The sequence below is a fragment of the Bombyx mandarina genome, chromosome 08, assembly GCF_030267445.1.
Source record: "Bombyx mandarina strain Sakado chromosome 08, ASM3026744v2".
Classification (NCBI taxonomy): Eukaryota; Metazoa; Arthropoda; class Insecta; order Lepidoptera; family Bombycidae; genus Bombyx; species Bombyx mandarina.
In genome coordinates this window covers 13,197,059-13,215,070 of record NC_143215.1, presented here as the reverse complement: position 1 = coordinate 13,215,070, position 18,012 = coordinate 13,197,059, and the positions used below count along the sequence as shown (strand labels likewise).

The 18,012-nt window shown below is 40.8% G+C and overlaps 1 protein-coding gene and 1 long non-coding RNA gene across 3 annotated transcripts in view; both read right to left on the bottom strand.

Moving 5' to 3' along the window:
• Window positions 1–425: 425 nt before the first annotated feature.
• On the bottom strand, window positions 426–3,276 carry LOC149502580 (uncharacterized). Its single transcript, XR_016323437.1, has 2 exons — window positions 2,853–3,276; window positions 426–628 (listed from the first exon to the last, which is right to left on the bottom strand). It is a non-coding gene; the product is annotated as an uncharacterized LOC149502580 (long non-coding RNA).
• Window positions 3,277–10,345: 7,069 nt separating this feature from the next.
• The window catches only part of LOC114242936 (membrane-bound alkaline phosphatase), a 44,167-nt gene continuing 36,500 nt past the window's right edge, over window positions 10,346–18,012 (bottom strand). For both annotated transcript variants that reach the window (XM_089729244.1, XM_028174268.2), the window contains exons 5-8: window positions 16,740–16,907; window positions 15,497–15,662; window positions 11,694–12,017; window positions 10,346–10,786 (exon numbers count right to left, since the gene is read on the bottom strand). In XM_089729244.1, the coding sequence (XP_089585370.1) occupies window positions 10,494–10,786; window positions 11,694–12,017; window positions 15,497–15,662; window positions 16,740–16,907 (951 nt within the window). In that variant the 3' untranslated portion in view covers window positions 10,346–10,493. The remainder of the gene's footprint in view (window positions 10,787–11,693; window positions 12,018–15,496; window positions 15,663–16,739; window positions 16,908–18,012) is intronic.

Below are 18,012 nucleotides of genomic sequence, written 5' to 3'. Positions count from 1 at the left end.
ATTAGTATAGATTAACGTTATATATTTTGTCTATGTATATGTTGTATAGGTATCTGTTTTATTTTCAGGAATCGTAGTCATGACTAAAAATAATAATTTTGCTTTTTAATCTTGCATTCATTACTTCCGCCGCTTCTAGTACTTTCTAGTTTTTATGGTTAATGTGACTAAGGCGTTATTCGTCCTTATTTGATTATTTTCGTAGCGGTCGTAAAAATAACAATATTTTTTTTGTTGTTTATATATGTTTCTTAGCGCATAGAACGAACGAGTTATACATTACGTCTAGTCTTTAGTTTACTGAAGCTTACATCTTCACGATAACAGAATCCCAGGTATTAGATAAGCGCCAATCATCTTCTCAATTATATTTTATCTCTCTCTTTTATTAAAGCCGGAAAAACATTGAAACACGAAATAAAAAGTTTTGATACTTAAAAATCATATAATTTATTTCGACAATTTACAATTTATATACAATCTTGTGTTGACACCTTCTCGGTACATGCATGCCACCAACGATCCGTCGCTTCATCGAGAAAAAAAAATAACCCAGAGAGCAGAATTTTCATACTTCAATCACTAGTATTATTATGAAGGGCATTCGCTCCCAGTTATGTCTTTGTAACTGAAACAAAAAGAAAAATAAGTTAGAGTTGACAGTGTCTATAGATCACCAACATGCGGACGATTTTTTTTTAATAACTTCACGCAACAGTGTGCTTTTTTGTATGAATTTTTTAACGTTCTCGATAGCGTAAAAGTTAACTTAATTTGTATGGAGTTGGAACATTTGCCTACGTTAGCCGCTAGGGGCAATATATTACAGTTTTCACGGTCACAGATAACTAAAATGTTATGCCTTGACACATAAATATTGGCTTTGATTACAGTAAAATTAAAAAAAAAATCTTGACGATTTCCCTTTTTCTGAATAATAATATAAAAATAACAAATGCGAGATAAAGCCGTAAGATTAGTTTAAATTAAGAAAAAACCTCGAGAAAACTCAAGCTGGTGTCTACCGCTTGTGATCATTTCTAAACTTCTTTCGTCCGTAGAAAGACAGTTCATAGTGTCGTGGAGACCCTGTTTTCAGAGGAGTCATTTTAGAGTAGGGTGATAAAAGGTAAAGATATAAATGGCACAGTGATTCCAGAGATACTGAGAGAATCGGCTGCAATAGCAGGCGTTGCTATGGTAAAATGTCTAGAAAATGACAGTGACTTATCAAGCAACTCAAGCAACTGCTGTATGCTTGCGATTTAATCAACTAATATTAAGCGGAAACATTTGTATTTATCATTTAATACGCGGCGTCGAAGTTCAACTCGTTTCTATTTGGTTCAAGCGACAGTCGAAATCGTCGTGGTCTAACGGATAAGACGTCCGGTGCATTCGTGTTGAGCGATGCACCGGTGTTCGAATCCCACAGGCGGGTATCAATTTTTCTAAATAAAATATTACTTAGAAAATTACGTTAACGTACTTAACAAATGTTCATGATTGACTTCCACGTTGAAGGAATAGCATCGTGTAATTAATTATAATTTGCGTAATCACTGGTGGTAGGACCTCTTGTGAGTCCGCACGGGTAGGTACCACCGCCTTGCCTATTTCTGCCGTGAAGCAGTAATGCGTTTCGGCTTGTAGGGTGGGGCAGCCGTTGTAACTATAGTGAGACCTTAGAGCTCATATATCAAGCTGGGTGGCGGCATTTACGTTGTAGATGTCTATGGGCTCCAGTAACCACTTACCACCAGGTGGGCTGTAAGATCGTCCACCTATCTACGCAATATAAAAAAAAAAAAAAAAGATTTTGTAATTAAAGGTCCTTTTTATTTGGTATTAGCATAAACAATACGATGTTTTAGTTAGACTTCAATTATGTTTACCTCTTTTAAATAGCTGAAGAAGTATTTTTGTTAAAATAACTTTTCCAAACCTTAAATGGCTATCCTGTAAAGTTGAATAAATGTCGCATAAGCCTTTCAAGAGGCTAATGCTATTTATGTAAACCGTTAACTTTGAGATCTTTTTTTTTTTAAATAAGATTAGTGTGTAAAGGTCGTAAGTTCGTAAATATATTAAGCAAATCTTCAACTTGAAGCTTTTTTTTAAAGAAACAGGAATACTGTAGTAAAGGTTGTTTTAAATCGATTGATGAGTTACGTAAGCAAAATCGTCATAATCCCAGTATTGATTAAACCAGTCTAATTTTTGGATACAGAGAAAAAGAGTTTGGCATTTTATTTAGTTTACTTTCACGTTTGTTTGTATACGGTACCTAATCTCTATTTGTATGTTGACTTTAGTCAAAACATATCCTTTTTAAATTTATTAATTCTAAATATATTTCAAGTCAGCTTTAGTTTCACCTTGGCTGACGTATGTATTTGTTTGTGCACCTCAGAGTTCAAGAGTGTGTAAACCTACCGTTTACGTACTAAAATTGTATCCTTAATAAAGTCCTTATACCAAAAAAAAACCACCATTATTACTTCTTTTAAATATATATGGATTGTAATATAAAAAAAATGTTTAGATTCTATCGTTACTAGCATTTTAAAATGTTGTTAGGTTTAAATTTAAAAAAAAAAAGTGCGTGTGTGCAAGTCACACACGGTAGAAGTGAAACTTATAAAAAATAATGTGTTCTACCTCATTCTCTCGCCGGCTGAATCCTATACATTTATGTGTTTGTGTCTCTATGGACTTATTTTTTCGTTTCGTTTCATTTCGTTTCATCGAGTTTGAAGTCAAAACGATTCTAAAGAAGTTTCACTTCAAAAAAAATTTGTAAATTTCGAATATTTGTTGTGTAGGAACTTTTTTTTTAAATCTTAGCTTACATTTTACATGATATGCAGCCACACGAAGGAAAATATGTCGTTCCATCCGGACACTTCCCAACGAAACTGAAGAGTGATCTTTTCCTTCTTAAGACGTCAACACTTAAATCCTCCTTTTGCTCGTTGTCGATCGGCGAACTTCTCACGAACAAAATTTGCACTAACAAAACAGCCAACAAAATAAAAATGTTGAATTTCATTTTCGTTTCTCTTGTTTGTCACTCGGCGTGTAAATGCGCGCGAATTTGTGTATAATCTGTGCGCGTGCACTACGGTTGCGTCTGTGCAAGCGACTGGTTCGAATATTTTTCGATCGCTGGTTCAAAACTCTCTGATGCCGCCACGTTATTAATTTACTAAGAAAGTGACGCGGTATAAGCCTTATTGATATCGATGGTGGCGAGATTTATTAGTCATAGATTATATTTATCAAGTCTCTGGTTGAACACGAAGATTTTATGGCCTAGTAAGGTTGACCACGAAAAAGGACTTGTTTGCAAAAAAAAAAAAACTATTTCAAATTCTTCTGCACTTCCGCAATAGTATGTATTGCGGAAGCGCAGAATTGATAAATTTTTATTAAATTATTATATTATATTAATTGTAGATGTCATTATAACGTCATTTGTAGTGAAATTTGTAATATATTATTGTACAATGAGCAGTCAACCCATTTAATAGTATTGATTATGGTGAGTGGATATGGTGAGTCAATATTATTTTTGACCGATTATCAATTTTTACATCTAAAGAAAATGTGTGCGTAATTAAAACTACAGCTTAATCTTGTTACATATACTTAGGCAAACAAATTTCCTTTGGAAAACAAAACAATGAATTAGAAGTTGAACGAAGGATTTCAGGCGCATGGAAAAAATTCTGGAGTCTAAAAGACATACTAAAGGGAACGATGCCTATTAACTTAAAAAAGAAACTAATGGACACATGCCTGCTCCCCTCTATTACCTACGGCTGCCAAACGTGGAAATACACGCTACGCGTAAAGAACAAAATCAGGTCCTGTCAACGAAGTATGGAGAGAAGCATTACGAATGTGAGAAAAATACAAAAAGTCCCACATAATGTCATACGGGAAAAGACTAAAGTTATAGATGCACTAAATTTCTCACAAAAGTTAAAGTGGCGCTGGACAGGCCATGTAGCCAGGATGAGCGATGACCGCTGGACCTGTAGACTCACGCTATGGCGGGGGCCTGCAGGTATTAGAAGGAAAGGAAGACCGGTAACGCGTTGGGACAACGATATAATAAAAATCGCTGGTAAAAACTGGAAGACAATTGCCAAAAATAAAGACAAATGGAAAAGTCTGGAGGAGGCCTTCACCCTCACATAAGAGGGGTTCTTGCATGCCTGCACGCTAAATTAATATAACCTTTTTTATATCTTTTATGTTGATCCGACTAATATTATACACATTATATTAAGAATTCTATCATAATTAGTATCTATTATTATTAATGTATTATCAACAATTTTTATAATTTTTGTAATGTCACTTTTTTTTTAAATGCAAGGAATAAAAGGCTTTTTATTTATTTATTTATTAATCTTGTTACTCTTATTATTATTACTTTTTTCCTACCTATTGGTAGCTCAACGAGCTATTCCAGCTACTAGTGGACGGGTAGGTAAGTTCTTAAATATGGTGTGTATTATCTATGGGTAAGCTCACGGGCTCAACCTGAAAGAATTTATTAACACCTAGCCCTAGCAAGAGCAGACCTACTGAGAAGATCCGGCGACTTCTCGCTCAGTGGGTGTTAAATTAATTGTTTTCAATGTTGCGAGTAGTCTACAGTTTTTCATGATCACTGATACTTAAGTTGTTTTTTATTTATAGACAGACGCCTGAGCGTTGTGTAAACTATCGTAAATTAAAAAAAATATATTTCCATCCATGTCACATTTAGTCATTTATTTGATCCACGAAATTTGATATTAAAGTTTCATATATGTCGGCGCAAATATGACTATTTACCTACTGATCATCAACTAATTACTCTGTGATAAGAAATTGATGTTAAACAGTTCCTTTTATTGTAATTTCAATACTTTAAAACGTGTTTGAAAAACGTGTAAACCCGCTCACGTATTTGAAAAACGTGTAAACCCGCTCACGTATTTGAAAAACGTGTAAACCCGCTCACGTGTTTGAAAAACGTGTAAACACGCTCACGTGTTTAAAACGTGTCAACACGCTCACGGGTACGAAGCCCCATAAATACGGCCGTGCTGTCTAGCACTGATTGATTCGTGTCCGAGCCGTTGTACTGTACGGATATCTCTGTAACGTTGTTATGCTTCTCGTGCAATATACGAAGTTTTCGTGAAGTTCTCGTGAAGTTTTGTTTCGGAAACCCAAACATGAGTCATTCGTCAACAAATTAATGACCGTGACGTCGCAAGGCTGACGTCACACTTTTTACAAACATTACGGACGTCCCTACTCCGTCATCAGAAGCGGGATCACACGCCGCATCCGCTCAGCAACAACCTGGTGACCAGATAACCGTATCGGCGGATAATGACTACCCTCCAGCATCAGCCGATAAGCCTGTACCGTCTGCTTCACAAACCAGCATGGTCGAGCGACGGAATCAACAATCAACTGATCAATGAATACAAAAGATAAGTTTTTATTTTTGATTACTAAAATTTCACCACAAAATTCATCTGAAGACCATGATATCCTTACACAACGAACAACACCTTACACATTCTTGTCCCACCTTCAATAAATCTACGAGAACCTCCGAGAAATCTACGAGAACCTCCGAGAAATCTACGAAAACCTCCGAGAACCCTACAATAAAATCGCATTAATAGTCTCAAACTTACATAGTTACAAGTAACGCAAGTATAACAGATGCGCTACTCAGAGAAACTTTTTATTCCTGCAGATCAATGGGAATCAAAGATAAACCTACGAGAATCAACGAGGCTGGTGCAGAGCGCGCACCGCCCAAGTGGGATCACATGCCGCCTCCGCTGAGCAACAACCTGGAGACCAGATAACCGTATCGGCGGAAGAAGACTACCCACCAGCATCAGCCGATGAACCTCTACCATCTACTTCACAAACCAGGATGGTCGAACAACAAAATCAACAATCGGCATAAGGATAAGTTTTTATTTTTGATTAATAAAATTACGCCACCACATGAGTACCACAGTGTACGCCCACTACATAAGTATCAAGTACCACAGTGTACGCCCACTGCATAAGTACCACAGTGTACGTCCACTACATAAGTACCACGGTGTACGCCCACTACATAAGTACCACAGTGTACGCCCACTACATAAGTACCACAGTGTACGTCCACTACATAAGTACCACAGTGTACGTCCACTACATAAGTACCACAGTGTACGTCCACTACATAAGTACCACAGTGTACGTCCACTACATAGTACCACAGTGTACGTTCACTACATAAGTACCACAGTGTACGTCCACTATATAAGTACCACAGTGTACGTCCACTATATAAGTACCACAGTGTACGTCCACTACATAAGTACCACAGTGTGCGTCCACTACATAAGTACCACAGTGTGCGTCCACTACATAAGTACCACAGTGTGCGTCCACTACATAAGTACCACAGTGTGCGTCCACTATATAAGTACCACAGTGTACGTCCACTACATAGTACCACAGTGTACGTTCACTACATAAGTACCACAGTGTACGTCACAATATAAAACTACACAAAATAAGTTACTTTCAAAGTAACATAAAAAGGTACACAGATACCAATCTCAGAAACAGACATTCCATTGTTTCAGATGGACTCCAAGAACTCTCTGGTGATACACCATACATGGGCGGCTGGTGCAGAGCGCGCACCGCCTGTCAGTATGGCCGTGTCGGCGCAAATATGACTATTTACCTACTGATCATCAACTAATTACTCTGTGATAAGAAATTGATGTTAAACAGTTCCTTTTATTGTAATTTCAATACTTTAAAACGTGTTTGAAAAACGTGTAAACCCGCTCACGTATTTGAAAAACGTGTAAACCCGCTCACGTATTTGAAAAACGTGTAAACCCGCTCACGTGTTTGAAAAACGTGTAAACACGCTCACGTGTTTAAAACGTGTCAACACGCTCACGGGTACGAAGCCCCATAAATACGGCCGTGCTGTCTAGCACTGATTTCCCCCTTCCGACTAGGCGCGTCAATACCCCCGCCCCCGCCGTTCGCCCGATCACGATGTTCGACCAGCCCATACCGTGGGCCCCGAAGGTCAAATATTTAGGCGTCACCCTCGACAGTAGGATGACATTCCGCCCCCACATCAAGACGGTACGCGATCGTGCCGCCTTCATTCTAGGACGTCTCTACCCGATGATATGTAGGCGAAGTAAAATGTCCCTTAGAAATAAGGTGACACTCTACAAAACTTGCATACGCCCCGTCATGACCTATGCAAGTGTAGTGTTCGCTCACGCGGCCCGCATACACTTGAAATCATTCCAAATTATTCAATCCCGTTTTTGCAGGATAGCCGTCGGAGCCCCGTGGTTCGTCAGGAACGTCGACCTCCATGACGACCTGGACTTAGAGTCCATCAGTAAGTATCTGCAGTCGGCGTCCATGCGCCACTTCGATAAAGCGGCACGACACGAGAACCCTCTCATCGTGGCCGCCGGTAACTACATTCCCGATCCTGCGGACAGAATGGAAAGCAGTCGACGTCGCCCAAAACACGTCATCTCGGATCCGCCCGATCCACTAACGGTGCTTCTAGGTACTTCAAGCACCGGTCACCGTTCTCGTCGAACCCGTCGCTTGCGACGAAGGGCTCGACGAGTAAATTAACTCTCAGACACAGCCCACTGAGTTTCTCGCCGGATCTTCTCAGTGGGTCGCGTTTCCGATCCGGTGGTAGATTCTGCGAAGCACGACTCTTGCTAGGGTCCGTGTTAGCAACATCGTCAGGTTTGAGCCCCGTGAGCTCACCTACTAAAGTTAGGGTTACGCTGACATAGCCTCTCAAGGCTCTCAGCTTAGGTAGGAAAAAAAAAAAAAAAAAAAGCACTGATTGATTCGTGTCCGAGCCGTTGTACTGTACGGATATCTCTGTAACGTTGTTATGCTTCTCGTGCAATATACGAAGTTTTCGTGAAGTTCTCGTGAAGTTTTGTTTCGGAAACCCAAACATGAGTCATTCGTCAACAAATTAATGACCGTGACGTCGCAAGGCTGACGTCACACTTTTTACAAACATTACGGACGTCCCTACTCCGTCATATATAAGCTTAGAAAATATATTTTACAAGTAGATAACATGTTGTTACCATAAAATACTTCCAGTATAATAAACTCATATAATAAAATCGAAAAAAAAAAATACAACGTTGAGAGCTATTTATTGGAAATTAAGTTATTAATAATTATTTATCGAATATTTGAAATTATCGATCGAGCGAAGAGAATACGCACCATCACTAGCAGGTTTTATTGTCATTATACAATTTTCAACTTGCACGTTCTTGTTTCACCTTGAATTTCGAGTTTTTTTTCTTAGTCCAAGTGTAAATCCGCATCTGTTGCGTTATTAAGCGAAAACCTATGACTCTAAATTAGACGAATTAATAAATTAGACATATACATATGTATATCTAAAGGATTTAGTTCATATATTGGAGCCTCTGGGTCTGCGGAGGGACTTCGGTTCCCTCTGTATTTTGTACCGTATGTTCCATGGGGAGTGCTCTGAGGAATTGTTCGAGATGATACCAGCATCTCGTTTTTACCATCGCACCGCCCGCCACCGGAGTAGAGTTCATCCATACTACCTGGAGCCACTGCGATCATCCACAGTGCGTTTCCAGAGATCTTTTTTGCCACGTACCATCCGGCTATGGAATGAGCTCCCCTCCACGGTGTTTCCCGAGCGCTATGACATGTCCTTCTTCAAACGAGGCTTGTGGAGAGTATTAAGCGGTAGGCAGCGGCTTGGCTCTGCCCCTGGCATTGCTGAAGTCCATGGGCGACGGTAACCACTCACCATCAGGTGGGCCGTATGCCCGTCTGCCTACAAAGGCAATAAAAAAAATAATAAAAAAAATATATATATATATAATAGTTGGTCGTCGTGGCCTAACGGATAAGACGTCCGGTGCATTCGTGTTGATCGATGCACCGGTGTTCGAATCCCGCAGGTGGGTACCAATTTTTCTAATGAAATACGTACTCAACAAATGTTCACGATTGATTTCCACGGTGAAGGAATAACATCGTGTAATAAAAATGAAACCCGCAAAATTATAATTTGCGTAATTACTGGTGGTAGGACCTCTTGTGAGTCCGCACGGGTAGGTACCACCACCTTGCCTATTTCTGCCGTGAAGCAGTAATGCGTTTCGGTTTGAAGGGTGGGGCAGCCGTTGTAACTATAATTGAGACCTTAGAACTTATATCTCAAGGTGGGTGGCGCATTTACGTTGTAGATGTCTATGGGCTCCAGTAACCACTTAACACCAGGTGGGCTGTGAGCTCGTCCACTCATCTAAGCAATAAAAAAAAAATAAAAAAAAAAGTGGTCTTTTTTCCCTACCTAAACTGTGTGCTTAGTGCGAGTTTTTTAACGTTCTCGACAGCGTAAAAGTTAGCTCACATTTGTATGGAATAGGATCGTTTGCGTACGTTTGACGCTAGGGGCACTGTTCTAACTGCATACAAAAATGGCTAAACTTTTACGCTATCGAGAACGTTAAGATACTCGCACTAAGTACACTGGTAGCCTTAACACTGGCCCTAGCAAGAGCAGTGCTTCGCAAGATCTACCACCGGATCGGAATCGCGACCCATTGAGAAGATCCGGCGAGAAACTCAGTGTGCTGTGTCTATGGGTTAGTTTACTCGCCGAACCCTTCGACGAGGACGGTGATCGGTTCTTGAGGTACCTAAAAGCACCATGAGTGGATCGGGAGGATCCGAAATGAAGTATTTAAGGCGACGTCGACTGTTTACCATTCCGTCCACAGGATCCGGTATGTAGTTTCCGGCGGCTACGACAAGAGGGTTTCCGTGTCGTGCCGCCTTCTCAAAGTGGCGCACTGATCCCGACTTAAGATACGTACTGATTGAGTCAAGCTCCAGATCATCATGGGGATCCACGTTCCTCACCAACCACGGTCTTTCGACGGCTATCCTACGAGCGAACACTACCCATGTATAGATCATGACGTATGCTAGTTTTGTAGAGTGTCGTCACCTTATTACGAAGGGACAATTTACTTTCATCGCAAATCATCAGATAGAGGCGTTAAAATAACTCGCACTAAGCTTAAAGTTGAGTTCTTCGAGTGCGTTCTTCTGTCGATATACAATCATTAAAAAGCATATGTAATACACATAATATACAACATAAATAAAATACTGTAAGTGTAATGTGATCAAATTTTTTCAACTAGTAAATTGGGCGGTCGAGGACATCAGGCACAAGAAATAAACATTTTAATCTTTCCACTTTTTCATCTTTATTATTTATTGATAACGTCAAATAGAATACAGTGTATCGAAACGCGATGTATTCTAAAAATAAAACCCTAATAAAATATTTACAAAATTCAATAATACTATTTACAAATAAAACTAGAATACTATAAGAGACAACTAATAATTGATATCACAGCTTGGGCTAATAATAGTTGGTATGAATGGAGTGGCCCCGCGCTCGAGGCGGCTTCGGTGAGCCTCTCGGGCTGGTGGCAGTTCTGATGCTGGTCGTCCGTGAGGCACATCGCGTACGCCATTAAGTGCGGCACCACGGACTGATCGTAGCTGGCCGTGAACAGGTGCTGCCAGGGTCCCAGCGCGAACACCGCCACGTCCTCGCCGCCGTGGGTCTCCGAGTCCAGAGGCACGAGACTTGGGTACGCGTAATCCAAGTTACCTATCATATAAATTAATTTACTCATTAGATTGGTACTGTGATCGTGATGGGATCAATGAAACTGTCTGGAAGTGTGGCTAATTTGAGATAGCAGACACGAGACGTAGTTCTGTATGCGTAGTGCAAGTTTTTGTTAACGTTCTCGATAGCGTGAAAGTTAGCCCGATTTTGTATGCATTTGGAAAAGCGCCCCTAGCGGCAAACGCAGGCAAATGATCCCATTCCATACAAAAGTGAGCTAACTTTTACGCTGTCGAGAACGTTAAAAAATTCGCACTAAGCACACAGGGCGTAACTAAGTGATTACTGGAGCCCATAGACATCAACAAAGTATATGCCGCCACACAGTTAGACATGAGTTCTAAGTTACAAATACGCAGTGCAACACCTACTCAACACCCTTCAAACGGAAACGCTTACTGCTTTGCGGCAGAAACAGGCAGGGTGGTGGTACATACCCGTGCGGGCTCACAAGATAACCTACCACCAGAATGACCATGATTTATTTATTATAACAGTCAAAAATTCGCAGTGAATTCTTGGCTGCGTACGACTAAGAACTCGATCCAGATATTGTTTGAAGAAATACAACATGTTTTTTTTTTTTTATTGCTTATATGTGTGGACGAGCTCACAGCCCACCTGGTGTTAAGTTGTTACTGGAGCCCATAGACATCTACAACGTAAATGCGCCACACACCTTGAGATATAAGTTCTAAGGTATAGTCACAACGGCTGCTCCACCCTTCAAATCGAAACGCATTACTGCTTCACGGCAGAAATAGGTGGGGCGGTGGTACCTACCCGTGCGGACTCACAAGAGGTCCTACCACCAGTAAAGCTGTACAAGTGTTGCACTTAAGCTGGATTGAGCCCTCAAAACTGGAAGAGACTTTCTTTAACTCACGTTCCATAAATCCTTTTTCCTTCGTAACGTCGACTCTGAGACCGTCGGTGCCAATGGAAGTGGCTTTTCCATTTGCGTAGCTGATCGTAGTGTAAGGTCTTCCGTCGCCACCGTTCGTCGTGTCCACCACGCCCAGGATGTCGTTGCCTCTGGACGGGTAGCCGGCCACGGTCATGGTGTGGGCGTGGTCGGAGCTCACGACAATAAGGGTCTCAGATTCGTCGGTCAACGATCTGGCTTTTCTCACGGCTTTAGCGTATTCGACGGTCTCGTCTAACGCCAAATACGCAAGGCTGTCGTGATGCGCGTGGTCTATTCTACCACCTGGAACAAGTAGTTCAATAAGAATAATTTGACTTGTGGTTTCAGGTGGAATAACAATAGATAAATAATAATTGGACCACTGGATTACTGATAGGCATAAGCCGTTGACGCAGCAGCTAATGCGAACAGAATTGGTAGATCAGAGCGATATTACGATTTGAGTTTTTTTTCCTACCTCGTATGATGGTTTTGAGAAATAGCTTTAACTAGTAGGTGAGCTCACGGGGCTCAAACCTGACAACGTCGCTAACACTGACCCTAGCTAGAGCCGTGCTTCGCAGGATCTACCACCGAATCGGAACCGCGACCCACTGAGAAGATCCGGTGAGAAACTCAGTGGGCTGTGTCTGTGGGTTAATTTACTCGCCGAACCCTTCATCGCAAGCGACGGGTTCAATGAGAACGATGACCGGTCCTTGGGGTACCTAAAAGCACCGTTAGTGGATCGGGATGAACCGGAATGACGTGTAATTTGAGGAATATCAGGGGTGTTTTATTAATTTATTCTATCATGTCCATTGTAAATAAGTTTTTATATTGTATGCCCACACGGTGACAATTCGAATCTTGGTCACACAGATAGGTCGGAGGCATTAAGCATTCGGAGCGTCTATGAGTCATTGTTGAGTATTTTACTCATCGATGTACTTGAGAAGCGAAGAATTGTAAATCGGTATTTAATCTTAAATGGTGTTGTTATCAGTGCATCATGCATTTAAATTGAACCATATGTTTTACTGAAATACTAGATTTTTCTCCTCCTAAACCAGATATGGTACTTAGAACTGGCAACCTTCAAAGCTGCAAAAGTCGAACATGGTCCAATACGAGCCAGATAAGAAAACAACTAATGATAAACAACAATTTTAAGTGCAAAGAATGTTACAAACCGTAATTAACACAAAACTATTTCGTTGCTAAGTACTAGTGAATGTGAAGAATGGGCCCGGACAGTTATATTAAAAAACCGATATTCAAAATAAGATATTTAAGGCAAAGATTAATTTCAAAAAGTCACCTGCGTCTAGAATAACAAGGGAATATATCGAAACGAGATTGCAATTATTGGAACAACACTGGTTAGTTTGAAGAAAATCACCAGAATGTTATATTGGGATGCGAAAATAACGAATATAGCTATTAAACAAAAGGTACAATAACAAACGTTACATCGCGAACAGCATTCTGGCCAGGCTGGTGGGCCAAAGGGCTTGATCTTCAGAGTCATCCAACGGTGTTAAACAAATACTCGATACGACAAATGATTGCTTGCACGCTTTATCTAACCTTGGTATACCTGTATCGACATGGGACATCCTGATTATATATCTCATCACAATAAAATTGGATAATGAATCCCAGAAACAATGGGAACAAAAACTAAGCGAACAGGCTGATCGATTGCCTACACTAAGCGAGTTCCAATCATTCCTGGAATCAAGATATCGAGCACTCGAGTTTTTAGAACCAAACCAAAGAAGAGAGTTTAGAGGCAAAGATGCAGCGGATAAACCGAAGGTGTTCAGCGTGACGACGTCTGTATCCTGCCCATTCTGTTCGGGACATCACTTGCTTTATCAATGCAAGAAATTTGTACAAGAAGCCATCGGGAATCGCCGGGACTTCATCCAGAAGAGAAAACTGTGTTTCAATTGCTTCGGAGCTAACCATTCGGTAACACAGTGCAAACGACGCACGGCTTGTCGGTGCTGTGGCCAACGTCATCACTCGCTGCTGCACCAGGAAGGCGGCACTCACAATCCGACCCTGGCGGGTCCTAGTCAGCCCACTAATCAACAGCGGGAGCCAGCACAAGAACCGCAGGCAGCGGATCAAGTGGAGCGTGTTGTCAGCCATTTTTCTAACAGTGAAATGAGATCAAGTAGTCAAGTAATGTTAGCTAGCGCATTAGTTTATGTATCCAACAAGGGTATGTATCACACACTTAGGGCATTGTTGGATCAGGGCTCTCAAGCCTCGTTTATTAGTGAACACGCAGTTCAACTTTTGCAGCTTTGAAGGTTGCCAGTTCTAAGTACCATATCTGGTTTAGGAGGAGAAAAATCTAGTATTTCAGTAAAACATATGGTTCAATTTAAAGTACAGTCCACATATAACTCTTTTAGCTATCCCGTTCAAGCCTATGTTTTAAACTGCCTAACATCCACTCTTCCTTCACAGCAAATTCAATTTCAGGATTGGCCGGTATTGTTGCAATTGCAGATGGCTGATCCAGGATACAGTGTCACTTATGACAAGGGTATCATGACAACGGATTTGCGTATTACAGCGCTCTCTAGTGACGGTTTTAGGAGTTGGAAAAAACAGGGTGAACAGTTATCGTTGAGAAAAATATGTTTGAACGAGATTATAGCCCGTGTCACAAGTCGGCAATATCAAAACTGTACAAATTGTTCTTTGAATTCATTCGCATTGATCCCGTGAATAATTCGTAATCGTAAATAATTAAGATATTTGACTCCAATCAAGACGTAAAGATTACCAAAAACGCGACATGTTTATCGTCAAAAACAAACTGGTCATTCAATTAAGACTTTAAAATATCAGGAATCTGGTATCGTCGTTTAAAGAAACCGGCTAATGAATAAAGTAAAGCTGGCCTACACATTTTAAACAGTTTCTCGACTGGTTTATTGACTATACCTCGCAAACTATTAAGCTACGGAGATAAATAAACACAGAAGTTGGACGAGAGTTAAGGTCAGAGGATTATGATAATAGTCTTTCTGGCTAATCATCACTTGATTCGGACACACTGCTCCGGTCACCTAGGACTAAACACATTTTTTTCCATTGCTTAGATGGGTGGACAAGCTCACAGCCCACCTGGTGTTATGTAGTTACTGGAGCCCATAGACATCTACAACGTAAATGCGCCACCTACCTTGAGATATAAGTTCTAAGATCTCAGTATAGTTACAACGGCTGCCCCACTCTTAAAACCGAAACGCATTACTGCTTCACGGCAGAAATAGGCTGTCTGACTTGTGAAAATTTTCTTTGCAACTTAACTAGGCAAGTTCGGATTCGCTCTATCGGTACTTAGGTTAATGGATTAGGAGCTGTGACTAAAGTTCGGATAGACGATAGAGAATCGTGTAATAAAAATCGAACCCGCAAAGTTATAATTTGCGTAATTACTGGTAGTAGGACCTCTTGTGAATCCGCGCGGGTGGGTACAACCACCCTGCCTATTTCTGCCGTGAAGTTTTAATGCGTTTCGGTTTGAAGGGTGGAGCAGCCGTTGAAACTATATTTGAGACCTTAAAACTTATATTTCAAGATGGGTGGCGCATTTACGTTGTAGATGTCTATGGGCTCCAGTACCGCTTAACACCAGGTGCGCTGTGAGCTCGTCCACCCATCTAAGCAATAAAAAAAATACAGAGAGAGCTGAAGTCCCTTCGCACATCAAGAGGTTCCAAACGATCCGTAAGTATGGGATTATTGACAATTACCTTCAACGAACAGGAAATATCCCTTCGGGTTCCTGCTAAGCATTTTGATGGCCACTTCGACCATCTCTTCTAAAGTCGGCTCGTCTTCTGCCTTTAAATGGTACGCCATGTGGTCAGTATTGAACAGTCCCAGGAGGTATTCGGGTAAATCATCAGAATTGTATACCTGAAATATTCAAGTTTCATTTAACATCGTTATTAACATTGTCAGTATATATTATGTCAATAGTCAATATAACATTGACATTGTATTCAAAGTGTATTCATTTAGAACGAAACTTTTGGTAAACCTTTGTTAAACCACACTGAAAATTCTGTTTATGGTGAAATTATTTCTAATTATGGCAACTTCATTACTGGCTTTCTAAACGAAAGCTCTTTTTCATTTTCAGTAACACTCAATTGATAGTATCGCCATCTATTGACGAATATTTGAAGCTCACCAATAGTTTTATCTTTGCCCCAACCCAATCGTGCTCAGGTGATTTTTAACTTAGTTCTTAATATTACTACTAGATGTCTCTGTTATAAATAACTTAATTTTTTGATATAACTAAATAATAATTTCAGTATCAATCAAAGCTAACGGTCTTCGATTTTGGGAGCCTTTTCAAGTACTACTACTCCAAGTCTGATCTGAGGGTACATGACCACTGTCTGTCTAGCCCAAGTGCGACAGAAAACCAAATACATCATTATGTATCAACAAATAAATAATAAATACATAGGAGCATCAAAATGAAAAAGACGATCGATTTAATTAGCTAACGTAGTAAGTATGTAACATAAGATTTTTTAATTTATTCCATAAGCCTGTGTCCTAGACCACGGTTCACCAGGCATTAAATGGTTGACGATGCCCAAAGACTCTCTTGGGTACTGATCCGTGAATGCCGACACTCACCTTGAGACATGAGGCCTCAGACTGAAATACAACTGTTCCCCCACCTTCCAAGCTTAAACGCGTCATTGCTCCGCGGCTGGACGGGGCGGGATGAAGTTCCTTCCCGTGTGCGTTAACACAGATGCCCTCCCAATCAAATTTAGCCCACTCAGTTTATGTCATATCTTCTCAGTGGGTTGCGATTTCTATTCGGTGGTGGATTCTACGAAGCACTGCTCTTGCTAGGGCTAGTGTTAGCAAATTGTCTCAAGTTGAGCTCGGGAACTTACTTACCGATCCGGGCGTAGCTGAAATAGCCTCTTAGACTACAGCGATAAGTAGAGAAATCTATCTACAGACCTTCAAGAGCTCCAGTCTGTCTGTCACGTATTGATGGCTCACATTCTTCTGGAGCTTATCCACGTGCCACAGCTCGGTTAGATCCACTCCATCAACCCGTTTCCCGGTGTTGTTACCGAAGCCTGTGACGTTCGGGAGGAATTCTCGTCTGCCACCGCCCAAGATGACCTGGAAACAAATGTACATGCTATTCACTATGGCTATGCATTTCGGCTTGAAGGGTGTGGCAGCCGTTGTAACTATACTGAGACCTTAGAACTTTTAACCCAAAGTGGGTGGCATTTACGTTGAAGATGTCTATGGGCTCCAGTAATCACATAAAACCAGTTGGGCTGTGAGCTCGTCCACATCTAAGCAATAAAAGTTTTAAAAAAGAAAACAATTATTAAACGCATAAGCTTCTTGATTTTGAAGATTTGTTTAGCAGGTAATATGTAAATATTTGTTATTTATTGATGGCTGATGATTTTTTTTAAATGTTTTTTGCCCTTGTACGCTTACGCGTACGAGCACATGGTCTACCTGATGGTGAGTGGTTACCCTTCCATGGACGTAAGCAATACCAGGGACAGAGCGAAGCCACTGCCTATGCAGCCGAGCCGCTGCCTGCCTTGCATTTTGTAAATAATGAATTTTTATTTTATTTATTAACAACATCTTCACAAAGCAGAAGATAAGCTACGGAATTCTTTTGTCACTTTAAAACAAATTAATTAGTGCAGCACGACTTATTTTCACGACAACATTTGATAAGGCCATCACGACATCACTAATAAAACACATTGTGTTTTTTTTTTGTTCTGACATACGATTTAAAAATAATGTATAAAATTTATCAAAGCACAATAATATCAACCTTAAAATTCATATTGTTCAGAGGAATTCATGCTAATGTCCCACTTCGATAAAGCGGCACGACACGAGAACCATCTCATCGTGGCCGCCGGTAACTACATTCCCGATCCTGCGGGAAGAATGGAAAGCAGTCGACGTGGCCCCAAACACGTCATTTCGGATCCTCCCGATCCACTAACGGTGCTTTTAGGTACCTCAAGCACCGGTCACTGTTCTCGTCGAACCCGTCGCTTGCGACGAAGGGCTCGACGAGTAAATTAACCCTCAGACACAGCCCACTGAGTTTCTCGCCGGATCTTCTCAGTGGGTCGCGCTTCCGATCCAGTGGTAGATTCTGCGAAGCACGGCTGTTGCTAGGGTTCGTGTTAGCAACGTCGTCAGGTTTGAGCCCCGTGAGCTCACCTACTAGTTAAGGTTC